At 45.1% G+C, this 26,852-nt stretch overlaps 2 protein-coding genes across 12 annotated transcripts in view; one reads left to right on the forward strand and one right to left on the reverse strand.

Moving 5' to 3' along the window:
* Nucleotides 1–7,408, reverse strand: LOC119144555 (collagen alpha-1(I) chain-like). Its single transcript, XM_037380056.1, has 3 exons — nt 7,345–7,408; nt 6,017–6,636; nt 1–434 (listed from the first exon to the last, which is right to left on the reverse strand). The coding sequence occupies exons 1-3, from the start codon at nt 7,406–7,408 to the stop codon at nt 402–404; spliced, it is 717 nt and encodes a 238-aa protein (XP_037235953.1). The 3' UTR covers nt 1–401.
* HP1BP3 (heterochromatin protein 1 binding protein 3) overlaps nt 5,790–26,852 on the forward strand; it is a 22,847-nt gene continuing 1,784 nt past the window's right edge. The window contains exons 1-15 of one of the 11 annotated variants that reach the window (XM_037379702.1): nt 5,790–5,889; nt 7,286–7,507; nt 7,825–7,947; nt 10,337–10,408; nt 14,289–14,434; nt 14,904–15,006; nt 16,441–16,588; nt 16,919–17,078; nt 18,158–18,301; nt 18,815–18,895; nt 20,523–20,677; nt 21,414–21,504; nt 22,184–22,343; nt 24,938–25,049; nt 26,008–26,136. In XM_037379702.1, the coding sequence (XP_037235599.1) occupies nt 14,393–14,434; nt 14,904–15,006; nt 16,441–16,588; nt 16,919–17,078; nt 18,158–18,301; nt 18,815–18,895; nt 20,523–20,677; nt 21,414–21,504; nt 22,184–22,343; nt 24,938–25,049; nt 26,008–26,136 (1,325 nt within the window). In that variant the 5' untranslated portion in view covers nt 5,790–5,889; nt 7,286–7,507; nt 7,825–7,947; nt 10,337–10,408; nt 14,289–14,392. The other 10 variants (XM_037379700.1, XM_037379701.1, XM_037379705.1 and 7 more) reach the window with 10 other exon arrangements.

A 26,852-nucleotide genomic window follows, 5' to 3' on the forward strand; every position in this document is an offset into this window, starting at 1 on the left:
GCACTGAAATGGCAACAGAAATAAAACTAGCTCCCCCTCCATTCAGTACTTTCCAAAGGGAATTTGTCCAGGCATGCAGTTGCTGTCCCAGCTGCAGGGATGGTTGTGCTGTGGTTACAAATTGGAAAGAGGAGACTGGGCTCGGGGAAGACAATCGATGCTTTCAGTTAGGAAATCTTTGTGTTACTGAGTGAGCAAAGAGAATGGTAAAGCCTGGCTTTTGCATGCTTGGTTGTCCTGTTGCAGTCCCCTGCAAGGGTTAATGGCAAATGCTGTCATGAAGCAGAGTTTTAGTAAGCTGGCAGTGTACAGAGCATTAGAGAATGTGGAGCAGAGCACTGTTAGAAGTGGTTTATCACAGCATGGCAAAGGACAGCTGGAAGGGAGCTGAGAAGATCACCTCAGTGAATGCCACCAGTACCTTCGGGTCTCACCTGTAAAGTAAAATCAGTCATTACACTGTTGCAGAATAAGCTGCTCTGAAATAATGCCCAGTGCAGATACTCTGTGCCATTAAAGACTGCCTAAAGCGAATAATCTGTCAGTCCCAGCCACCTCCTGTTTGTGTGCAAGTGTGCTGGGAAGAAACAGTGTACTTCACCAAAAACAGCTGGTGTGAGAAGGGAGCGGGTGCTCGGTCTCTTCAGCACTCCGCAGGGTTGCAGCACCACCACGGTGTGGATTCATGGTGATCAGTGCAGTGCATGGCTCTGTTCTCCTGCTGCACAGCCCTGCTTTGGGTGTTCTCATACACAGTCATCGTCAAATGCTAGAAATTTCACACGCCTTCTCTGCAGAACGGAAGGCAAGGGTTTTACCTGTCCTCCAAGGAAACACATCTGACTCTTCAGGCCTCCTCCAACATCACAAGGTGGATATTTTGAGCAGGAGCCTGAGCCATGGCTGACACGTCTCAAAGAAAAGCCAGCCAACAGGATTTCCAACAGATAGACGAGCCAGCCAGCACTAGAGCTGACCTTACACTTCAAGCAAGAGCCATCGCCAAAAATCCTTTAAATTCCTGCTCGACCTGAAGGTTGTCTGTCTTCCCAGCAAGGCTCACTGGCATGGCACTGCTGTCTTACGGCTGCAGGACTGGTGCAGAGGCCAGAGGCCAGCCAGGCTGCTGACCGCATTGAGCATGCCACTGATCACAGGGGCTTACAGTGCACGCACAGCTGCCAAAATGAACTTGTGAGGCTGCAAAAGCATCCCAGCTGGGCGGTGTGACAGTAATGTTATTACCTGCCCGGGCGAGGGGAGCGGCTGCTGCGTGCTTTGTGCTGCAGCCTGTTATTTACCAGCTTTAACCTGAAATGGTGTTTGGCTCGGAGAGCAAGAGAATTTAGCACATTCTCACTGCCAGATGTTAACTGCAGGGACATGCGGCTGTTGGGAGAGGTGTGTTGTCCCAGTGTGAAACGCTGAGCTGGTGGACTTCAGCTTCTCCTTGCTTAGAGAAGCTATCATTTCCACTTGCCTGCATTGGGTAAAATAAATCTTTACTGGAATGCCAAAAGTGCTGTAGAAGAATCACAACTTCCAGCCACTGGTCTCCCAGTGACGACAGCATCTGCCTCGTTAGCAATAAGGATCTATTTCAGATCAGTGTCTCTAGAAAAGCAGCAGCCTGTGGAAGCTGCTTGGTCCGCAACATTTTCCTGCTCCAAATTTCTGTCAGCTCCAGTTGCATTTCTGTCATAATTTGCTCCAGAATGAAGCAGACTTTGGTATATTTAAACATATTTTTATTCACTTGCTAGGAACCGACATAAAAATGGATTGGTGGGTTTGAGAGCACGCAGATAAATGGGATACTGGGAAAAGGGGAAGTGGTTTGAAAAGATAAACTTAACCAGGTTAGCCTTGAGGGGTAGGGTTAGAGGAGCAGCAACAGAGATCATCTGGGAGGTGGTATAGGGTGACTCTGGGAAAAGCATGGAGAACAAATTCTTAGGAAGCTGATACTGAATGAAGAGATCAAAGGTGATGCCTGGAAGGCCACAAAGTGGCAGGCAATATGCATTTTTGAGTTGAAAGCAGAAAAGGAGTGATTTTTGCACAGAATTATAGGAACTACAGGGCTGACAGCAAGGCTGCTGCTGAAAAAAAGTAAGTATGAATTAGAAGAGCACTGTAAGTTGTTCCAGTGATCGTTAGACATGTGTCTTTGGTAAAGTGAACCAGCAACAAAGTGGAAAATGGCAGTTAAAGGACATCACCTCATCTCTTCCAGAAGTCCATGTTTCTAACAGAGATGTAAAAAGGAAAAAAAAAAAAACCAGAAGCCAAAAGCAGCTCAAGTATAAAGACATAAGTTGTGTGGGGGACTGCGGGAAGGGTGACACTGCTGCCTTTACCACTTCATACTTGTGTACTGCAGGCACAGAAAGTCCCCTAGAAGTTTGTGTGCAGCTCTACAAGTGGGAAGTGGGAGACCCACATTAATTAAATGTTTTGGTTCCATGGTGGTTATGGGATAGTTGAACTTGGAACCAGGTCAAGCTGAAAACAGCAGCAACTGTCCCCTCATGGCCCAGCTCTCCCACGGCTGAACAGAAGCTTCAAGGCAGAAGAGCAAGGGTGCTGCTCCAGTGATCCCATTAAACCAAAATAATCCCCCATGGATACATGTTCAGGGATAGTCACACCTAAATGTAAGAAGCTTCTCAGGGAATACTTGATTTGATTTTCAAAGCACAAGAAGCTGAAGAAGCAGCAGCAGCAGGATGTGAAGCTTTAGGGATGAAAGAGCGAAGCAACAGGAAGGAGCTCCCCAGCCTGCTGGCCGCTAGACATGGGATGACATGGAAAACGGCTCATATTTTCCCTGATCCAGGTGGACTGAGGGCCAAAACTGTATTAGAAGGCTTTCTAGAACAAATGCAAAGGTTGAGGTAAAAATGGAAAAGCAAAACGTTCTCCAAAAACTTGGAGTGACAATTCCAGAGGCAAGGCATAATATAATCAGCCGAAGTTTGGAGCTGCAGGCCAATATTAAAACAGAACTTGGTGATAAAGACCGCTCACTCAGCGAGAAGGATCAAGAACATATCTGCAGAAGCTGATTTCAGAATATGAGATGCGCAGTGTGACAAAGGTAATAATCCTTTTGTGTTTTGCGGCAGGTAGCTCTTAAGCAACACAGGAGCAGTGGTTATTAAATAAAAAGCATTCACTTTAAGTAAAAAATGTCAAAATCAGGAAAATACAAGTCAGTGTAGGGTACAAAAGTTAAACAGGGTAGCCCCTGGAATGGTGCTTCTGTGATCAAATGTATTTTAAATGAAGCACAACAGGTTTCATGTTTCTAGCAGAAGAACAAGAACACGTGGCGTGGTTCTGGATACAGAGTGGAAACGGTAAATCTCTTGCCATTTAAATCATACAGCTTCTACTTGGGAACAATAACAGTAAGTCTAAATGATCGGGTTTAAACTGCAAGCTGCACTGTACAGTCAAAACCCAAAGCTGTAGGCAAATATGTAAAAGCTGTAGGGCTGCAGAAAGATGTAATCAAATTGAATGGTTTGGCGGGGGGGGGGGGGGGGGGGGCGGAAAAATCCACGAACCACTTGGAATCCTACTAGTGCATGGCACCTGGGAGGGCAGGAAAGGTGCTGAAAATGCTTAGTACTTACTAAAAGTACTTGATGATGATGATAGTGCTCTGCACAATCACAGATTAACTGTGACAGCAAGCCCCATGCTGAAGTAAGACTCCATGGCAATGAATTTCCTTGTCCTGCACCATTCTTTCCTCCTGTGCTGGGTCACCATTTCCCACAACTTTGCTCCTGTCACTTGTCACACACAGTGTGCAGTGGTGAGGGAACAGGGAGGAGGACACAAATGACACACGCCTGACCAAAAAACAGGGCAGAGGAGATGGAGCAGCAGGATGCAGCTGCCTTCCGCAGACGTGGTATTTTCGCAAGAGCCCACCATGGTCAGGCAGGCATTTAGCTGTTGAGGAATGTGCAGGGCCAGCAGCTCCCCTCTGGGGTGGATTTTGAGATAAAAAATGGGGAAGGAGACAACAAAAGCTTTTCTCCACTTCCATCTCAGTGTAGCTCTGTGGCTCGGGCAACGCAGGTGCTGGGGTTTTGCACAAAGGCTTGCAGTGAGCGAGGGGAGGGCAGCTGGGGTGATTTCATCTTTTCCTTTTTGCTGTCTTAAAAGCTGGCAGTAAAGGAGCACATTCCCTCTTCCCTCTCCCCTCTTCTCCACCTTCCAGTCCCTCCCCTCCTGCCAGAGAGGCACTGCAAGGGGGAGAAAGGCCAAAGAACACATTTTTTCTGCAGTTGCAGGGTCCTTGTTTCGCACTCACAAGCAAGACAGGAATGTTTAGCAAAGTGGAGCCATCTGGCTAAGGCACTTGCAGGGCTGTTCAGCGCAGGAGACAAAGGACTGTACGAAAGCAAAGCATCGCAGAGATAATCTGGAGTGGAGGAGACGACACTGAGGAGGACCAGGCCTTGGTCACGACAGCTGGGCTTTGAAAAGCGACGGTCTCAGGCGTAGTATGCCATTAGAGCAGCCACCTAAGGTGGGGGTGCAAGCGGGAAAAATCTTAGACAAGAAACAGTCAAGGTACACTTGCAGAAACAAGACACCTCCCCACAGTGCTTTGAATGATGTAAGTGCTCCTGGAAGTGCTCACAGAGGGGCTTCCCATCCCCAGGAGGGATAGAAGTGCCCAAATAAATGCAGTAGTGCCCATACAGCCTTCAAATTGTAAAAATTTGACGGGAGAGAGAGGTTGGCAGCACACGAGTAAGGATTATGTGCAGAAAACAAAGCAAAGAAACTGCTTGGGCAAGAGACTAGAGGTGAAAAGTTCTGTGGCTTATTTGGAGACAGTTTGTAGTAAGCAGAAAGGAAAATAGGAATAGGTAGGGAAAGGAATTGAGGAGTTGTACCTTAAACTCAAGTGAAGGGAAAGGACAGGGATTTGAGGGAAGAGATAAAAACCCAAACCAAAACCCAACACATCCGCAGCCCTAGCCAACGAAAAAACAACAAACTTGGAGCAAGAGCAGAGCAAGAGGTACACAGAAAGAGGTTGTGTTCATTAGCTTTCAAGTGTACTTCTTCGTAGACCTGAAATAACCATGATGGTGAAAATACCAGCGTGGGTCACGCCTCTGCTCTGCCTTGCAACGATAATCCTCACCTCAGGCGGCTGAGGTAACGAAGTGAAGGCAGACTGAAAAGGGACCCTGGCCGCAAGTGAGGACTTGTTAGCATGTTTTGACAGAAAATTTCCAGCTTGCAACCAGATCTCAGGGATGGAGCTAGCATAATCGGGTAAATTACCTCATGAGAGCGACGGGGGGTAAAGAACAAGAGGCTGAGGCAAAACGAAGGGAAGGCAGTGGAAACATGGCAAACGGCGGGAGGAGGCGAAGATGCAGGGCTGCGACGCCGCAGAACCAAAGTGCCCGGTTCCGACAGGGGCGGCCCGGGCGGCGGCGGCTCCCGCCCCCTCAGCGCCCTCAGCGGGCGGCGGCGGGAATCGCCTCAGCTAGGGGCGCGCGCGCCGCGCCCCCGCCTCGCCGTTGTGTTTTGCAGCGCGGGAAGGGCCGCGGGGCGGGACGGGGCGGGAGGGCACCGCGCATGCGCGCGCTGCCTCCTTCCACCCCCCCCCTCCCGCGCGACGTGGAGGCGGAGGGGGGGAGGGGACCTGCGTTCGAAAAATGCCCGCGGCCTCCCATTGGCCGGCGGCGCCGCCGCGGCCCGCCCCCCCACCGCGCGCCGCGGCCACACCCCCATGAGGCTCCACCCCCGCCCCTTTGCCCCGGCCCCCCCCACCCCACCCCCCCCGCCGGTTCTCCCCCCGCCGCCGCCGCCATTAGAGGGGCCGCTTTGTGTCCGCCGGACCTGCTGGTGAGTCCCCCCCCGACCCGTCCGCCCGCGGCGCCTCCACGGGGGCCGCGCCCGGCAGGCCGTGGGGTGGTGCGTGTGAGGCGCGGCGGCGGCCTGGCGCGGCCGCCGGAGGAGCCCGGGAACTCACCTCAGCGCCGCGCCTCCTCCCCGACAGGCCTGGGGAGGCGCGCGGGGGCTGTCGTGACGAGTCGCGACGCTCCGGGTGTACAGGGCGTGCTGTCGCGGTGGGCTGCGCGGCCTGCCTTCCCCCCCTCTCCCCCGGTCTTACAGCTGGGGAGGCCCGCGGTGCGCCGCGCTCCCCCCGTGCAGGCCCGGGGAGGCGGCCCCGGCCCTCGGTGCCGCTGGGCCCGGGAGGTGCGGGCGCCGCGGCGGGGCCTGGCGGGGTGCGGGGCCCGGCGGCTCTCACAAAGGCGGTGCGGGCCTCAAAACGGCCGCTGCCGTCCCGCTCACACCGGGCCCGCACCGGCGGTGTGCCGCGGGAGGGAGGTCTGTGGCGGGAGGGCCTACAGGGGTGCGGCACGGTAAATAATCGCGATTTATTCACTGAGGAAGTGGCTCGGCTCCCGCCGCAGCCTTCCCGCCTTTTGGTTGCGGGTTTGTTTTTGGGTTTTTCTCCTCCGCAGACACACCTCAGAGGCCGGAGAAGGGCTGCTACCCGAGGGAAACCTCTGTCTGAGGCTTGGCTGTGGCTCTGCTTCCAAAAAAAAGCCCTTGGTCCCTCTCGGTGCTGCTGGAGGAGGATGGGGACTTAAGTGTGAGACTCTTGGGCACCTCTGAGTTCCTCCCCGAGACCCCCTGGTAGTCACAGCCTGGTTAAAGAATGTTAATTGCCCTCCTCCCCTTATTGCAGTACTTCTCTGTAGAGAAGGCTGTTGAATTCTAGCCTGGATGGGACTGTTCCAGAGGGGCTTCCATTCTGGGTTTGTTATCCTCCTTGCTGCTCTCAATTGTGGCTTTCCAGTTAAAATCTTGCAAAGACTTAAGGAGAGGAGGAGCAGCAAACCAAAATCTTAGCTGGTGGTAAACAGGTGTAGCTCTTGCCAGGCCAGGGGGGCTCCACCAGCTTACAGTGCCTGAGGACAGCTGTGCAGAACAAACATTCCCGTCTGTATGCTAACTGTTTTCATAATCACAGGGGACTGCTCAGGAAAAGTTAAATAATGTGGGGTTGTGGGTGTGTTCACTCCTTTTACAGTGTTGCAGAGACTGAGGGTTTGCTCATATCTGTGGTATTTCACAGGTATTTCACTTTTTAGGAGTCCTGCTCAGCCATTGAATTGTTTCTGGTTAACAAGCCTGTCACTTCTCAGTTCTTATCAGGCCTTTTGAGTAACAGTGCATTCTGATTTCCAAGCATGCGACTTTGTGTTTGTTTGTTTATTTTTACCATAAATAGTATTTTTAGGATCTTCGAGAAATAGTTGGCCCGCAGTCTTTGGCAGGCAGCTGTCTTACTGAGGCCGGAAAGGTTCAGAATACTGATGTTTATAAACAATGTCACGCTACTAAGCTCATCCATGTGAGGACAGCGTGTGTAGTGGGAGTGAGAGGAGAGGAAGATATTGCTGGTGAGCGTCTCTTCAATTAAAGAATGGAGGTCTTTTGATGGTCCGGGCAGGTGAGCATTTACCTTCCTCAGGAGAGACTTAAAAAGAGACTGGTGGACAAGGTGGATTTTCCAAGGAGCTGATTTCCAAGGATTTGCTTGGAACTGAGGAATGGGAGGGGGGTGGAAATACATATAACTTCTCTTGGAGGGAAGATCTCGGTGTATATGCTTTGAAAACTTTTACTGGCTTTTGCAGTCTTTCTCCCTTTTACCTGTGTGTGCCTCCTAATTAAATCAGCTTTTTAATGCATTCCCTCATGTGGTAGCTGCTTGAATTATTTTTGTCTTCAGAATATCTTTTTGCCTTGTGTTTTTCCTTTCAACAGAAACCGATGTGTGAATCTTTTGTCAGTGTTTTGTTACAAGTGACCCAGGGCGCTCTGAGGATTTTAACTTCCATGAGAGGGAATAAAACAAGTTTAACATACTGATGGACTCTAAAGTGAGATGTGAGTAGATTTTATGTAGACTGCAAGGAAGTCATAGCTTTCATCATTGTATAGTTTTGTACTACAGAATAATAAGTGACGGCTGGATAAGTAATAATTTTGAGAGGAGGGTTTATGTAGTGGTTTTAAATTTAATCCATCTAAGCAAGGAGGATATGGCTTATAAAAGGTTTGTACCCTGGTATGTAATGTTAGTGGCCTAAATTTTCATTCGAGTGTCAGTGGTTTGTCAAAATTCATAATGTTGGATCCTGGAATTAAGTTATTTCATCCAAGGCTGTGAAATTTTCAGCAGTGGATTTTTATGTTGGAGTAGTTTTGAAGTTTGTGACCTAAACCTGTTCTAAACTTAAAGCTGAACCTGCGCACACTCATACGGACTAGTTCATTCCTTAGCAGCTTGTGTCAGTGCAGCACATGGAGAATTGGATCAAGGACCATACTAGCCAAAAATTGTTCACAAAAACTGTTGTCCCACAGAGGTTGTTGCACTTGCAATCTTGAGCATCCGTGCAGAGAGGGATTATTTTTAGACAGCTATGCAAGCAGAAATTCTGCTTCGTATTAATCCCTTAGCTGAAGTTTTTGTGAGTTTCTAGGTATGATGGTGACATAGTTTAAGCTGCATGCTACCTTGCTTTGGCTGTGTGTTTGGGGGTATGAACAAAAACTCCTGTGTATAGGAAATTAAGATAATCGAGGCCACAGAAATGATCTGCTGTTCCTGTCTTCTGTATAGGTCTGTGTAGTGTTTTTTTATATTGAGCTGGCATTCTTGGTGGTGAAGAATAGTAGAGGTGAGGTATGGGTTGTTACTTCTGTTTTAATAAACATCTGTTGAGATTGAGCTGACTTTAAGTTGCTGGTATTGTACCCTAACAGAGACGAGGTGCTGAGCTCAGTCCCAGGTGGGGAGGCAGAGCATCAATCTCACTGTAGTAACGTGGCTTTTTTTTTTTTTTTCCAGTGAAAGCAGCATCTGTGTGTGCAGAAGGGCAGTATTTAATTTTTGCTTTGCTCTGCAAAAGTCAACAGGTAGGCAAGGTGTAAGTCAGGTTGCGTTTGTGGCATTTGGAGTCAGAGGTCCAAATTCAATGCTGCCCTGAAATGAAAATATATCTTTTGACTTAGAAAAACTCTCCGTTGGGTCTCCGTATGTGGGAATGCATTTGTTTTGGGTACTAGAAGTGTGAAAGATTTCACGGTGCTCCCCTGAACCCTAACGTACTTGGGAATTGTCATTCTCCTCCTTAATGCTCAATAAGGAAGGGATGGATGGAAATAGAAATTGTAACACTAGTCAAGCCAAAGAAATTCTTGCCTGGCAAGTGGTGAGCTATTGGATCTTTGTGTTGGACCACTGTTCTTCTTTAATTGAAACAGGATGGTTTATAATGCTTGTAGCAGCGCCGGGCTCAGATAGCCTGTAACAGATCTCTGGGAGACTCAATCACAAGCAAGTTGCCAACACAGCCCTTGTAGCTTAATCAGGACACATGCAATTGAAAAGTCTGCTGAAGTAGGACACCTCCCAGGAAATTGATGCAGTGTGGTGGCCATAAGGATTGGGACAGAGTTAGCATGAAACTTGTTGAATGGCAGAAAAAGTGATGGGAATGCCAGTTGTGAAGTAACACTCGGCCAGATGTGAAATGGGAGTGAATTTCTGAGCAGGTTGCCAAATAAAGATTAGAAGTGGGAACTGACTCGTGTTCTGTGTTCAGTAAGATGTTTTAGTGCTCTGCACGCTTTTAGGCAGTTTTAAATGACTAAATACTACTGGTCTGACTTCACCAAGCTGCCTGTTGTCTTGATTAACTTCAAGAACAAAAGGGAGATCAGTAAATGCTAGAACATCTTTGTGAAGCAGGCTGTGACAGTCAGCTGAGAACTTTTAACAGATACACTGTAAACCAAATTTGGATAAAAGGTGTTGCTAGATGATATATTCTGTGACAACATAGATATCCAGGGTTTTGGTAATGTATATTCTACCTGAGCTGGATTTCTAGGGAAGAGCTTGGAGGATTTCAGGGGGCCAGAAGCCTTGAAGGCACTGGCCAGCTTGCAATTTAGAAGGGGATGTTTTGACAGGTTTGATTTGGATTTGCAAAAATATTAACGTTTCTCGTGCATTTTTTCTGCAGCTTCTGAGACATTTAAATGCTCTTCTGCTCCAGACAGCATTATATAGTAATAGATAATTGCATGATAGTAAATAGCCTGGTTTTGAAATCTGGTTACTTTGCTTTTTAAGCCTTTCTGATAATAAACATTCATTCTTGTTTGCGTTGCTTGTAAGGTCGGTGGTTTTGTATCCCATGACACCCTGGCTTCAAATCTGCAATAACATGAGTGTTTTTCTACCTTTTTTTGACCTTATTTCTAGACCCACGTTGTGTACTGTATCCCAAGTCATGTCTAAGAGCACATCAATCACCAGTGTACGTGTTGTGTAACAGTAAGTGGACACCCTTAACAGCACAGGATTGGATATGCTTTCTCATTTTTCCATTGCATATTTGTTTTCAGTCCATTCAGCCTGTGCACCCTACCCTGAGTCCTTGTGACTTGGTATTTCCACCAGCCTGACGGTTGGCTTGCCATATTAGAGACCTGATTTTTGTCCTGAAATATTTTCCCTCAAATGAGATTGAAGTCTGAGATAAGCTGGAAAATATTACAGCCAGCAGAAATTCAAGGAGTCAGCCAAACTATGCCTCAAATTAACATATTTTTTTTTCCCCACTTTTTTACACTTGTCTGTTACATTGTTGGGGAGCTTCACTCTTCTGAAGTATTACCCAAAATGTGTGTGTCTCAACTGAACCCTTCCCTTTTGGTGTTTTTTGGGTTTTTTTTCCTAACAACGTGCTGATAGCTCAAGAGGAAATTACTATAGCTTTTCCTAATAGTTCATGGCAAGCTACTTGTATCTTTGACTGGATCTTCCATTAGTGGCCACTCCCTGAACTGGGAGACTGGATGCTGTCAACCATTCCCGCTTATCTAGAAATCCAGAAAGTTAGGGTGGTTTGTTGCTCTTCAGCTCCTTGCTGAATTACCAGCTTTGAAATGTTCGTAATAGTAGGGGAACCTGCAGTTCAAATAACCCGTAGGAAAATGAGTGTGAGTAGCTGTGTGAGGACTTACTATCTGTACTTTCAAGCAACTTTTTGTAAAGGTTAGTACCTTGATGTTTGATTCGTTGCTGATGGGATTATTCTTTTCAAACAATCGATCAAATTTGAATGTACATGAGTTACCCAACAACCACCTTGAAAACCTGCATCCTCCATTTATGGCCTCTTCCCACTTTCTAAGCACAGTATTTGTTCATTTGACATTTGTGTAAATGTGAAATACAGTTATTACTTTTCAGTTGTTTATTATTAAGAGTGATGCTTGCAATTGTAGCTGTGGTACACATTTAAAGATGTCTTGGTGTGCCGTACATGAAATACAGTGTCCAGGTAACAGTTGGTTTGGGGGACTTGATTTTTCCGTTAAATAAATGTACGGAATAAATAAGTTTGCAAATACCAATTTGGACGGGGGCACAAGAGTTTTCTGCATTGCTGTCACGAAACTTTCTAGTCTTTTGCTTTATCTTTTTGAAAAACTGAATTCAGGCCTGCCTGTTCATAGTTGACATTTCACACCCAGTCCAGAAAACTACTTTTTGATCCCTCTATGGAAAGAAATAGGCTAAGCAAAAGCAGTCCTTGAGCTGTGATGCTTTCAGAAGGTGCTGCTTCACCCCTTGAGAATACTGATGCTTGGAAATGAAGAGGAGATTATCCTCCTGCCTCTTTGATCATCTTGGCCTTTTGAGCAGGAGGTGATCCACATGTGGGAATGCAGAGGGAATCAACAAGCTCCTGTTTGGATCCTTCTGAATTTCTGCTGGGTGATAGCTTATTTGCGTGTATTGTAGAGACTGAAGTTACAAATCGTGCTCCATTAAGTTTCACTCTTGAGAGCAAAGAGACTCAAATAGTTTATACTGTGATCTAAACACAGGGGTTTGTTTTTTTAGAACTTGGGGAATTCTAAGTCAAAAGTTGGGAGTACTGTGTTTTCATTCATGTGACATGCAGGTCACACAGTTTAAAAATAAAAAAGACCCATGACCAGGTCAGCCACAGTCCATGCTTGTATATGTGTGTTAGTAATCCCAGGGAAATCATCCTTTGTAGCCCCCAACTCATTTCCCTGAGGATGGATCTGAAACTGGTGATTCTAGGAATCACTTCAAAATGCTGGGATTTTTTTAAAGGGCTGCAGGCCATGCTTACTAGAAAAAATATTTCATACTGAGCTGAAGCCTGGCAAAAATTTTCATTTTTCCTCTACTTGTCACACTTGAGGGAGGAAAGTCCCTTAAAATAGGCCAAAAAATAAGTGCTGGGCTATATAGTTCATCTGTTCTATTTGGCCATTAGTATTTTTTCCCATCCTGAAATTTCATGAGAAGCTTCATTCATCTCATTTATTTTGGTTTTGGTGTGTAGTGTGTTTTGATTTTTCTGTTTTATCTCAGAAGAAAACATCTGGCACTGTTACTACTCATTTGCTTTTACTGGTGCTGAAGACGGGACTAGTTCACTCTCGTTTTTCAGAATGACTGTTCCGTGTCAAAGGAAAAGTTGCAGAAGCAGATTGACTGCCTTTAGCTGTCAGAAGTGCTGCATTTCGAAGGTGGCCCACTAGATGAATGTTTTTTAGAGCATCTCCCATGGAAATGCTGCCAAGCAACATGTCTAGTCCTCCTGCTAGCAGACTAAACAGAAAGTCTCTTGGTCACTTGTACCATAGGTGTGTGTGCACCTGATGTGACACTGCACCCCACCTGCAGCAGCAGTGGATTTAATTTATTAATTTATCAGTTTATTATCTGGGGGGGGGAGGCCTTGTAGATACAGGGGTGTAGCCTCTTGAATCGCCAGTCCTTGTGAACCATCGTATTGTGTACCCCTTGGCTCTTCTTTCACTGCCACTGGTTTCTGAACGGAAACTACTTGACACAGCTTGGAGGCTTAACAAAAAGTACTCTGTGCAGACTAGCTGGATTTTGGTTTGCCTGGGAAAATAACTGAGGTAAAGAGAATCCCTCCAATAGATTAGGAGCCCCCACTGCTGAGTAATGAAAGCACTGTATTTTGGGGCAAGAATATGGAGTAAATGAGACAGTATTGGTGTGATGTACGGAGCATCCATCCCTGCAATGGAGAATGCAGTGCAAAGTGCTGAAACTGGTGAAAGTCATCTTGAAAACAGTGCCAGGAATGATGTTAGGTCTCCATTCAAGAGGAGAATACTCAGGCTGGGGAAGTGCCTGTTAAAAGTGGAGATTTATGGTAAGTGCCTGCCTTCTCATCCGAGCAAACAAAAACATCCAGAATAGGTAGAAATTGGGAGTATTTGGCTATTTCTCTTTAAGGAAGACAAGAGAGCAGCCTGGAGCTTGATCTTTGGGTGGAATGGGCAAGAATGGGTCCAACCCTGGTGGCTGGAGGTGAGGCTTTGCTTCTGAGGTTTTTAAAGGGGGTGCTGAGAAGAGGGAGTGAATGAGCAAGTAGACTCTCTGTTTTGTGGTGGACATAGTGGTGCACCTCTCCTTAGGAGAGACTGACGCAGGCAGATGGGCAGCAGGTAAGAAAGACTATGGAAGTATAATGGCAGTAAGGGGTGAGCCTTGATGAGGGTTAAACTAAGCTTAATCCATTTGGTACCCGTGACAGTGCATGCATTTGGAGGAAAAGTTTTGTAAAGCTTACGTTTATTTTGTAGAAGGTGTGGAGACTGCTGGTTTGATGGCTGTTTTCTTCTTCAGGGACTCCTTCATTTCTATCAATTGCATGGGGTTTAGTTTGGGAGAGGCGTGGTTCGGATCCCCAATGTATGTGTTTTCTCCCTAACATAAATTTATTGGTTTGATTCTTTAGGCGATAGAAGCTGGATCAATGTATCAGCTCCTGCTTTTACCTAAAGTCAGTGACTGACTAGTTACCTCAGTGCCTTTAGGCACAGTGCAATGTTTGCTTCTCATTAACGCTTTCTGTTAATTTAAAAAGCCTTTTTATTCTTTCAGATATGTTTTAATGGAGCAGGCTGCAGGTCTGGCTTATACCTTTACTATTTCTGCTACATCCATAGCACTCAAGTTTGCATATGTGTTTTAGCATCTTTGTTGAATGCAAGTCTTGATTCTCAGTTATGTTAGTCATAAGCTGTAAGTCATTTATCGTTCTTTTCTTTTTAATATTGAGTTTGTTAGATACATGGACGTAGATGTTTTGTTTTGTTAATTTTCACACCACATCTTTTCTGTACTTTAGGTTGACTCCTCACTGCACTGTGAAAACCATTAGGAAAAGGTCCTTGGGGTTAAAACCTGGGGCTCCACAGTGTTAGCTGCACTTGGGGCTAGAAATTAATTTTAATGGCGACTGATCTGTCTGAAGCTGAACCCGTGCATCATAAGGTGCGTCCACGCTTAATGGGAGCTCAGCTGATTCACACAGACAAGTTAAGTGAGGTAGAGGCTGACCCATTCTCCAAGCTTGCCCTTGGATCAGTCCTGCTGAAGGTTACTTAGTACTCTTTCTCCCCTGCTTGTAGGAAACTCGGTTGGGAGCCTAATAAATCCTGTAGGCACTCTCCTTCCCCAGCCCTCCTTTCCCTGAGATGTTGTATTTGTCAAAATCCTCAAATGCTCATCTCATTTAATTTGGAATTGAAAAGTTACTTCTTTTATAAGTGTAAAATGTGAAACTCTCCTCTGCTAGTATGTTTCAAAGAAGCTGGTTTGAGGATTACTGTCTTAAAATTCTGAAAAATCCGAATGTAACCAGAATATTTCTCCATATGCTACTTTGATTTACTTTAATCCCATTTTAAAAACTACCTGATTCTTTCCAGTATCTGTAATGATTTTCAAATGCTTTTTATAGAAAGTTGAAGACGACACAATGCCAATCCGCCGCTCGATGAATTCTTCTTCCCGGGAAACTCCTCCCAAAAGCAAACCTGCCGAAGGTGAAGAGGTCAAAGCAGGTACAGTAATAGTTTTATAATGGATTGTTGATGTATATCCAAACATAGCATCTGTTCTGAAACTCCTGAAAAACCCTACTGCCAAGGTTAAAATATTGCTAATGCTTAGTTCCTTTTCACAGGCTTTTCTTGGATTATTGGGAAATTTATTTTGCAGCCACTCTTTTCAGTCTGAACCCATTTGTTTTGTCCTTCATACACCGTGGCAAAGTCCTGACTCTCCAGACATGAAAAACGAAGCTAAATATAATCCCTTTTAAGCTTGCACGTTCTTTAAAGGTAGAAATTGTGATGTTTCAGTAGTGTCAAGAAGATGGCTTGAGATCAAAAGGTGGAGTTAATGAATGGGAAAACAAAGTATCTAATGTTTTTCTTTCTTTTCCTGAAGGAAAGGATTTTAACACAGTGTCGTAAAATCCTGTCCAATATTCATGTGTCTGGTCTTAGCAGCTTCACCTCAGTTTCTCATAATCTGTCATTTCAGTATTACATCCAGTTAGTTTCACTGACTTTGTCATCTTTGGTGTCACAAATAAATAAAATATGTACAAAACTAACTACTAATGCACAGCACATTTTAAATACATGATGCCTCATTGGGAAAACTATGCACAGAAATGTAGCAGGAGTGTTTAAGCTCCTTCTCAGCAATAGAGAACCTGTCTACTGCATGGAGCAGTGATGGTGGGCAGCTCTTTATCAAGAAAGTGGGTAATAGCAGTTTATATAAATCTTATCAAATAGGCAGTCCAGTCTCTAAGGCTTGTTCTCAGCTAAATATACTGGAGTTAATTTGCTTGGTAAGTTGATTTCTGACCGGGTTTGATCCTGCTGGTAGACAAGTGCTTCTGCTAATGCGTGTTCAAGCTAAAGCTTTGCCAAGTGTAGAAAAATGTGAGGGCAACAGTTAAAATCCTTCAAGGTGCTGCAGTGTATGGTGCAGGAACAGCACTATTTGAAAACAGGTTGGTCATAAACAAAGCTACTTGTATGTTTTTATCTAAATTTCTTGTAGAGGTGTATGGTTTTGCACCTGAGTTGAAACTACATAAACCTCAACCTACTGGAAAATCTTCGTGAGTGGTACCGATTTCCTCCCCCCTTCCCCACCCAGGCCGCTCTGATGAGGAAGGATTGTAACAGTAACTTCTGGAGTTAAAAGGAGAAGACTGGGGGAATTGGTTCATTGTGAAAATGCTACAGTGTTTGAAGTTATTCTGGCATTTGATGGCTGATTGCACTTATTGAAGCTCTCTTCGGTGGTTTTGTTCGCTTCAGTTACGTTCAAATCACCCATTTAAATTAGAGGAAAGAAATTGTGTGGTGGGAAATAACTTTTGGGGGTGTTCTTAAGGTTTTGGGTTTTTTCTCTGCCCTCTTGAAGAATAGAGGCTAGTTTTAGGCAGTAACTTGATGCGTTTTCACATCTTTTAGATGCAGAAGTCACCTCTGAGGAATCTGCCTCTGCTGGAGAACAAGAGAATGAAACCGTGCCTGCTGCATCCAGTGAAGCCGAACAGCCAAAGGAACCTGAGAACAAAGGGAAAGGGGAAACAAAGTCCTCAGAAGAAACCAAAAAGGAGTAAGGCTTGCTTAGTACTGAATTCAGGGATTTGGGTAGGATTCTGAAGAAAGTCAGGTTCCAGAGAGGAAGGATGGTAGGAGGGGTGGGGAAAACGGGATGGGTCCCTTAAATAGGTGTTCAAATTTCTCAGGAAGAAGCTACCAATGAAGTGTAGCTGCTGTTCTAGAACATGTGTGAGACTGAATATCAAGACACAGTCTCTTTTTTTCTAATAGGAACATGAAGGTGTTCTTTAAATTATTTTCAGTGTCAGATATTTTGTTTTGTTCTGCTTGTTGGCTTGTTTTAGTATCTCTTGTCTTACTATTGCTTGGTATTTTTCCTAAGCGAGAAGGATCAGTCTAAGGAAAAGGAGAAGAAGGTGAAAAAGACCATTCCTGCATGGGCTACTCTTTCCGCTAGCCAGCTAGCTAGAGCACAGAAGCAAACTCAGATGGCTGCCACCTCGCGTCCCAAAATGGATGCTATTTTAATTGAGGCCATCGGGGTAAGCAGGAGACAAATGTTTCTTTTGTTCATCTGTTGCAATAATTTATGCACCTGAAATCCACAATTTCAGCTTGCTGATGGTACAGATGATAGTGCTGTCTGTTAGCAGGAATATGACTGTGTAAGACGTGTGTGCTTCTGCCTGGAAGCCCATGGAGCTGAAATGTGAGTCCATGGTGATGATGAGGGGCCCTGTAGCTTATTTCTTTGTTTAGAATTTGTTTCCTTAATGACATTATTAGAAACAGCCAGGATGACATAACCTGGTTGATAGCTGTCATCATTTAGTTTGGTGTGCCTTCTAGCCATATTTAAGTCTATTTACCTTGATTAACCCACGTATCAGATGCGTGCTTTTTTCAGCGTTAACTTACTCTAATTTGGGACAGGTGGGGATACTGTAAACTATCATTCCAAAGTGGTGTTGGTCTTGGTTTACTGCATCCCTCCTAGCTGTAAGAAGAGATCTGTGCTGTTGTAGCTGCACTGCTGCTCTTCCCTTGAAGCTCGGTTCACAGCCTTCACAGGAGGCCTGGATTCCACCAGCCTTAATTGCAAGATGGCTTTCCCAGCGGCTATATCTTCAAAATATGAACTTCAGCTTAGGTTTTTCTACTCATTTACTAATGTCAATCTTCATCTTCTTAAAAAAAAAAAAAACAAAACACCAAAAGACACACAAACCTGGCAACTTGTTCTGACTTAATGGTTGCTCCCTCTGACATTAGTAGAACGACTTAACAGTTGTGTGGCATTTGTTTGCCAAAAGGTGACTGCATTTTGTAGTAGCATGTAACGTTTAAGCCATTACATTTAAGTGCTTCAGAATAGGGGACTAGTTGGTATGTGCTTGCTGTACTGCTTTTGTGTTGTCTGCTCTTCAGCAGCTCAGAAAGGGTAAGTTTTTTGTTACTCATATTTTATACTTTTGAGTCATTGCGTGGGGAAAAGGCCAGCCCTGGTATCCTGTGCTGATGTGCTGGCCTGTATGCATCAGTTCAATCTCTGTTCTTTCAGTCCTACGGCAAGATAATTTTGGTGCAGGTGGTTTTGACTAACATTTTGCTTCTGTTTCAGGCGTGCTTTCAAAAGAGTGGCGCGTCAGTCGTTGCAATACGCAAATACATCATCCACAAGTACCCTTCCCTGGAGCTCGAGAGGAGAGGCTATCTTCTAAAGCAAGCATTGAAAAGGGAGCTGGAGAGAGGAATTATTAGACAGGTAAGAGCTGCTTTGTGGAGGTGGTATTACGTTCCTTAAACTCCCATTAACAGGTCTCAGGGGTGAGCATGTTCTCCCTCGTGGAGGTTAATCAACCTCTGCCTCCACTTTGTGTTAGACACTGACAGAATTTCAGCGTTGTTCTGTCAATCAGATACTTTGCATGGTTGTCTTTGTGCAATTTCTGACCATTTCTTGAGTCTGTGTCATACAGCGTTGCAGCAGCCGAGTCCAGCAATGTCACTTCTGCAGCAGTATGTTTCTTTAGTTTATGCACATGATATCCGTTAGGATCGCCTGGTCAGGACAGCAGAGTATGTTATTAATGTCTGGCTGCAGTTTCTGATCTTACTGCATTTTCAGTGGGTTCAAGTCAGGCCTCTGCCATAACAGCCCATCACCAGGGTGACGGCGCATTCAAAAACTACATGATGATGTCAGTTAGTCCCTTTAGGTTGTTATTATTCTGAGTTAACTTTGTTAAAGACTTAAATGGACTTTCTTCCAAACTAGGTGAAAGGAAAAGGAGCTTCTGGGAGCTTTGTGGTGGTGTCTAATGCAGGAAAAACTGTTCCAAAGGCCAGAGACAGAAAGGTGAGATGGATCATTTTAAACAATACTCTGAAAAATCTTGCACTGAAACACAAGTATCTTACAAAATGCAGCCTAACCCCAGCCCAAACAGTGTTCTCCTCCTTGCTGTGCTTTTTCTCCCCAAGTACAGTAATTAAAACACCCATTCCACTAAAATCAGAATCAGAAAGCTAGTATGAGAAATTAAAATCAAGTAGAATAATCAAAATCTTAGTTTTAAAATGTTTACATTAAACTCCTAGGCTTTGGTTCAGAGGCAGAAAACTGAATAACCATGAAGCTCCTCTTCTGTCTTTACCTGGTAGAGAGAGATGCCTCTCAGGTATTGTAAGAGAGCTTTATGCTACTGCTGTTTCTGTTATATCTGTTGCATGGATAAATCGAAGACTTCAGTCTTCAGGACTGTCAGATGAATATTTTTCCATCAGCTTGAGGGCAGAGGGAGGAAGAAGAAAATGTCCTAAGGCTCCTGGAAGAAAGCTGCTAATGTTGGGTGCATATTGTTCTGAGGCAGTGCAATGTGATGGGGCGGGGGGGATGCTGAGCTTAGGCCTCACAATTAGTTGTGGTTCCTGCATCCCTGTTCGCCACTCTCTGCTGTACTGGGTGTATGAAACATGTTTCTAACACAGCGGATACAAAATGCTCAGCTGCAATTTGTCGATACCCTTGCAGCTTAACCGGGTGAACCCCAAAGAGCATTGTAACGCCTTGGTGCTACTGGGGAGACCAAAAGCTCTAAAACTGAGGGAATCGGTGACACACTTGGTACTAGGGTGTGGAAGGCGGCTAATTGCAGTGTAACCTCTTTCTAAACGGAGTTCACTGCCTCCATGAGAAGTTCGAGCAAGACACCTGGTAACTGCTAACGCATCACTTTTCTTGTCTACAGCATATAAGTATTTTTGTTCCTAGTTACTTTCTCAGTGTTGCAGCAAAACGAATAGCTTGCTTTTGGTTTCGGTGAATGCAGCTAGAAGTCAAGCAGCTGTCTGGGTGAGCAGCACCCTCACCCATTTGACGGTTTGCGGAGTTGCTGTTCAGCGTGAGAATCACTGAACTTCAGTACATTTCCCCACTGCCTTTTCGGTATAAAGAACAGACTGTTTTTTCCTGATTGTTTCCTCCTCATAGTAACCAAGGGAGGGAGGAGAATTCAGAAGGGAGTGATGGTTTCGGTCAAGACTTCATTTTTTCATCTGAAAAGAATGCATTTCTGTTTAGCTGTTGCTTTTGGGGAAGATTTGACCTGTGTAAGCAGGTCTTGCCTTTAATGGTTTTTCAAGTTTAATGTCTGTGTGTATCATTTTCACCTGTCTCCTTGAAGGGTAGCAGAGGCAAATGTCTATAGAAAGAGGAAGGAAATGATTAAAAATACAGCTGTGAAATAGTCAGCAATTTGTATTTCTGAAGCTTTCGTAAGGCTCTATGAAAAGTCCAGCCAAATGTGCTCGATTTTCCTTAAGCTGCTAAATTTTTTAAATTGTTCATTTAAAGAGCTGCCTTACAGAATTTGGTTTTCTAGATCTGTGGCCAGTGTCAGGGGCGTGTCTCCCTACCTGTGTGTTGCTGTTTCAGAAAACCCAGGTTTAGGCCCCACTGATGCATAAAAATGTGTGTATTTCAGAAAAGCACTTCCATGTTGACTGCAGAGCAACAAGTCAAGCTGGAAGATATCCTGCCACTGGCTTTTACCCGCCTTTGTGAACCAAAGGAAGCTTCTTACAGCCTGATCAAGAAATACGTGTCTCAGTATTACCCCAAACTCAAACTAGATATGAGGTAGGTGCAGGAGTACCCTTTTGCAAGCAACACTGCAGAGGAGCAGTGAAACGCAGCCACCTTCTGTCTTTGCCTCGCTTCACAGTGATTCAGTTCAGTATTTCAGCAGACAGGTGGTGCTCTGCATTGTAGAGCCTGCAGGAAATCGTGAGGAAAAGCTGTGCCTTTTTCTGCGTCCCTCCACACCCAATCTTTGTTCCTGCTGTTGACATCAGCATTGCTTTACGCACCAAAATCAGATCCTTTTAGCTGCGTGGATGTGAAGATCTCTTCCCTGGGATCTTGTCCCACTTGGTTCTTGATGCTTTAGTGGCCCATGCTTGCAGTAATCTTTTAAGTTTGCCCATACAGAGTGGATTGAGGCTTGGAGAGGAATCACATTTAGGAAAACCCAGTGCATCACTTCTTACAGGGGCTTGTACTCAGTCCCTTGTTTGTCTGCGGGCTGACTGACTCATTGCCCCCCAGGTCCAAATGTGCTTTTCAAAATTAGTAAATCCTTCCAAGTGAAGCTTGTATGTTTCTGGATACGCAGTGACACCAAGAAAATGTTGCGGTTCAATTTCTGCTCGTGTGATCAGCCCTTGCTGACAGATCTCCATTTAAAATGTCTCTATATAGGCAGATACCACTTGTAAGTACTGTTCTGCTCACACTCTGTATAAAGTGTTGTTTCCCTGTGTGTGTTTTAAACTGTCAATGTGTGTCAGTAAAGCTTTGTCCTTCTGTATTTCAGACCCCAGCTGTTGAAGAATGCCCTGCAGAGAGCTGTAGAGAAGGGCCAGTTAGAGCAGATCACAGGGAAGGGAGCATCTGGGACATTCCAGGTCAGAGCCAGAGTTCATCTTGTTTTGTTGGCTGTGCTGACCACAAGCCTTGGGTATAAGTTAACATGCCCTTTCCCCGCCCAGTTCCATTGGGTACACCTTTCTTTAGCAGCCTGTCATATTCAGGAGCTGTCAATCTATGAAGTAGTAGGACTCTTGTTCTCCTCTTGGTCTGCATTTCTGGAGCAGACCCCCCCGCCTTCCTTGCTTAGCATGCTCCACACCCTGCTTCAGCTCTGACTCACTAGCACAGTAGGGGAGATGGTGGGGTAAGCTTCCCTTTCCGTCACTAATTGTAAGTGCAGTAGGTACCCCAGATGCCTGCAATGTCTGTATCTATGCCATAAAAGTCTCTTGGGTACATTTGGTCTGTGGGATGGAGGAAGATCTGATTTATTTCCTTCCCTGAGTGCTAGGCCCTTAGGTTGCCACATCCTTGCAGTGTATTTGGGGGACTAGGACAATGTGTTACTGATAAAAAGCCCTCCAGGCCAGCTGACTGAATAGGCCTGTCCTCCCAATTAAAGCTGGGAAAGCAGCGTTCCCTGTGCAGTGTTTTAATATAAAACATATCTGTGCTAATGCAGGAGCGCCGACCCACCTGGTGCAGAGGAGCTTGTCCTGACCTGGTTTGGGAGAATTTTGTCTTGATGCTTTTCTCTTCCTCCTTGGAAAATAGCTGAAGAAATCAGGGGAGAAGCCCCTGCTGGGTGGGACTCTGATGGAAGACGCCATCCTGTCTGCTATTGCGGCCATGAATGAACCGAAGACCTGCTCCACCACAGCGCTGAAGAAGTATATCCTGGAAAACCACCCAGGGACCAACTCCAACTTCCAGGGTAAAGTACCAATTTTTGTAATGCTTCTCTTCTACATGCTGAAAGACAGTCCTGCAGCTGCAGCTGCGTAGCACCTCTGAACTATTCTGTTGAGCTAGCTGGGCAACTGACAGCTGCTCAGCTCTTTGTGCTGCAGAGATGCTCAGTGGTTTTAATTCCCATCAGTTCCTTTCAAACCTGACAAAGGCTCATTTCCGAGACATAATGCCTGTTTCTCTTGTCTGCAGCACATTCTCAGAAATGGGGAATAGTATTCAAGTACTTTATTGTTCTTAAATCACCAAGTTGATTTCATCTGTCTCTCTATTTTGAAAGGCTACAGCCTGGCATAAATGCAGTTTCTAGCTGCCTTTTATTTAGGGAAGTTGCACTGTCCAACTTTTTTTAAAAAAAAAACAACACAAGCACCCATCTTAGTGATTTATTTGAGGTCCTTCTTTGGTTCTGGTTTTTGAAAGGTCAACCAAGTGAGGAGACAGTAACAAATCCTGTTGTATTTGGAAAGAGATCTGGAGTGTCTTTGTTCCCAGGGATGACACGTGTCTGTTTTGACTTTTGCATTAGCAGAAGCAATACTAGCAGAGACTTAAAAGCAGATCTTCTGATGGCTTATTTGCATTATTTGATCTGAGCCCTGATGCAGTTGTTTAACCGATGCTGGAGGTCATTTGAAGCAGGATGAGCTCACAATAGTCTCTGCTAGAACCAAAGCTAAAAGCAGATCAGTTTGTTACTGTGGTGTCACAGTGCTGGTGCCATTCCTCAGGACACAGGGCCGGAGAGGAGATTGCTGATCCTGCACTCTTCACCTGGAGCTGGAGCACGGCGTCAGCATGGCTGTTTGATGCAGGGCTTACCAACATGCAGAGGAGCACAGGTTTCTTCGCAGCAGCATGAGCTAAAGAAGTTGCCTGAGGCCTTCTGGCAATTAGAGGCTGATGTCAAGTGTGGCTTCTCTTAATCCTGGGGCAGGGAGAAGCGTTTTCAGGCTTACTGAGCCTTTGCACAATTTATTTTCAGGACCATGGGCAATTTTCCTGGTCCTTAGAGGGCTCTGTTTAGCCAGCCTCCAGTGCTTGTCGGTCTTATGAGTTGGATAAGGAAATTTCAGCTTGCAATCTGTTGTTTTCTTTCTCTTTCCGTTACATGAAAGGAATTTTGATGATCTCTGCTCTGCTTTAAGAGCAACCAGAGGAAGATCTGGTGAGATGTAAAAGCAGGCAGGTACACACTGCAGAACCAGTGCTCTGCACTCCTCCCTGTTTTACACTCACACTTAAAACTGGACTTGACTGGAGTCAAATCCTTTACGTGCTGCTATTGATCTTTGGTACCCGGAGTAAAAACCAACCTTATGTTTTTGTGTTGCTCCTGTTTATAGGAGTGTGGGGTTTTTAAAGAGTTCTTGAACTGTAAGAATCCTGATGATGCAACAGTAGTAATTTAATGGATACAATCATCTCAATTAGCTGTGCAAGCTCTTCCGGTGCCATTCAAAGGAAAAAAAAATTCAGCGGAGGTAGGCTGTAAGCTGGTGAAGGTATGACGTTGTCCCAAATGATTCTCTTTCTGTGAAATGTCAGTTCTTGATAAAAGCCCATTTCAGGAGTGTTGAATAACTGTTGGAGCAAATACCTTTGCATTAATCGTACAGAACAGATTCAGATGACAGTTCTGCCAGCTTTTTCTTTGTATATTTCCATTTCTTAAGTGAACCTCTTTGGAGCGTGCTTGAGGGCAGGTCTTGCTTTTCCCTTGGCTTGGAGGGAGCTAAATGTGTAAATAGTCCCTTGAATTCAAGCTGAAAATGGTTTTGAGTTGACTAGACAGCTTCAGCCCTTTGCCAGAGACAAAGGGTCCCCTGTACTTGCGCAGTTTTGGTTACCGTTCTTACACAGTGCACCATGGAACAGAAGACTGGACTGGAAAGTGCATTTGTCATATTTCTAGACCAAATATTTTCCCTAAACAAAAAAATACCCACACACACCCCACCCCCTCAAATGGGCAAAGATGTACCACATGTGAAATTTAGAACACAAGGAGGGCAAAAATAGGGTAAAAACTTCTTTTAAAAAACATTTTGGAGGACAGGCTGAAGAAAGCTGAGACGGGTTAAATTTGGACAGAAGTAGTTACGTGCTGCTGTTGAATGCGTTTATAAAGGAGGATCCCTTGATCGTGACATCAGAAGCATGCACCGTTCTTGACTTCTTCCTTTGGAGAATTTAAAGCCACACATGCTAAATGTTCAGGAACACTTGTATCTTGCTTGAAATTTAACTGCGAGAGGATTTCCCTTTAGAAGTTTTAGTACATCTTATTTAAACACAGTGATCTAGCTGGGTCCCGCATGCAGCAGCTGTCCTTTGCTGGGTGCAGAAGGAAGCAAGCAGTGATGTCTTCACAAGTCTTGGGTCTCCACTGCTGTTCCGTTCCTCTGCAGGCGTCCTGGGCAAAGAAGATTTCACCCTGTCTCTCCCTCTTCTGATTTCAGAGGGCACTTCAGAGCACAGTAAGATTAGACAAGTGGATAAAGATAGCAATGCAAGCTTTCTCTGATATTTTCCCCCCCACCCCCCCTTCCCTCACAGTGCATCTGCTGAAGAGAACCCTGCAGAAATGTGAGAAGAATGGCTGGATGGAGCAAATTTCTGGAAAGGGCTTCAGTGGAACTTTTCAGCTTTGCTTCCCTTATTATCCTAGGTAAAGAGCTTGGCTGTAAAATGTTTTTCAAGATCAATGTTGCATAGGTCAGCCAGGGAGCAATACTGAAGTTCATGGGCCAGCCTCCTATTTAGAGGGAAGTTTGTGGAGGGTTTAATAACTGGTGAGCTGCTGCCTTGTCACCCATACTCTAGATAATGATGTTACTTGGGTGTCTGAATGTAAAGCTGGCTTCATTAGCAAGAGAAGCTTTTAAGGACAATAAAAATATCGTGCTCTGTATTCTCAGGTACTCTGGTGGTTTTTTGCAGGATGAGGGCTGTCTTAAGTGTTCCCATGCTAAAACAAATTCACATGAGCAGGTAGTGTGGCGGTGGCCTTAATGCAAGGATACTCCTAATGAGGGGGACCCAGCTGTTTGCCTTTTTTAATGCCAATGTAGAGGAAAGGTCAGGGGAGGGAAAATGTCCTAAATTAGCTACTGTGAGACTAAAACAGCCTTTGTTCTCCTGCTGCTAGTATATATTATGCCAGGCCATGTGGAGCCCAGGGGTGGTGACTTAGTATCCCACGAAGAGCCAAATGACAGTATAGTCATTAAATCTTGGCTCCTCACCTTTTATTGCATGCATACAAAGACCTTGGTGGCTTCAGCCTGCATTCAGAGTCGCTGATCTTGTCCCTTTATTGTCTGCCTTTCTGCATTTGCACGGAAGGAGCAATGAAGAAGAGAACCAGAGAAAGGGCAGCTTAGGGCTGGGGCATTCCTGGTGACTCAGAAGCAGTTGCACTTCCACCGTTGCAGACTAAATAACGTTGGTTTCGGATAGCCGCAAACACCAAAGTCGTGGGAGTATATCTGGGCTAGGGTCGGAGCTGTAGCCTTACAGGAGGGTGGGCAGCAGTGCCTGATGAGAGCCAGGGTTACCCAGGGCTTGCCAACTCTGGAGTTGTGTCCTCAGAAGCAAGTCACGCTCTGACAAGAACCCTCTTGTAGCCCAGATGTGCTCTACCCAGAGAAGCAGCAGGACTCTGAAGAATCTGATGAGGAGGAAGAGGAGGAATCTGAGGACGAAGAATCTGAAGAGGAAGAGTCTGAGGAGGAAGAACCACCACCAAAGAAGAGGTATGGCAGCACGAGAGATGAATGGGCTCTTTCAGATGAAATAAAAGTGACTGTCACAGCTGTAGAGCACACAGGTTTGTCTCTTAGTGTGGTGGTTTACCCACAAGGCTGTTGCTCAGAGGTGTTGGAAGAAGAAGTTTCTAGTTATGCCTTGCTCCAGAGATACTGATCTCCCCAATTCCATAATTCGAAGCTTACCTTTTTTTTTTCTTTTTCCTCCAGATGAGAAGAGAGGCTGTGTTTATTCTCTCTATTGCTTTTAGTTTCCTACTTTAGTCTGATGTTTGATGTGGGACTTCTTATGTTTATAAAGTGTTTCCTTAGGAGAACTTTTCCCTACAGTATTACTATTTGCAATTCTGTAGCAAGATACAAAACCTACCTTACTTAGCATATGGATTTAAGAGCAGTGTTGTTTGTTAAATAATAGAATTCCATTTAGAGAGGAGAGCTAGTGCTTAGGTCTCTTAATTGTTCTGACAACTGACTTTGATTCACTGTCATTATTTTATGTTTATATGCCTATCAAAAGAGTTTGAAACCTCACTGCAGAGCACTGTGGAGCCTGAGAAGTGCTTAGTGTGGCAGGATCCACCAGAGGAGTTCTTGCTCTCTGGGGTTTAGCTAATGAAATGTACTGCTGCATAAAGGAACATCCGTGGTAAAGAACAAGGATGCCAAGATCTGCTTCGTTTATGCAAATTGATGACAGCAGC

The sequence above is a fragment of the Falco rusticolus genome, chromosome 3 (assembly GCF_015220075.1).
Source record: "Falco rusticolus isolate bFalRus1 chromosome 3, bFalRus1.pri, whole genome shotgun sequence".
NCBI classification, from domain to species: domain Eukaryota; kingdom Metazoa; phylum Chordata; class Aves; order Falconiformes; family Falconidae; genus Falco; species Falco rusticolus.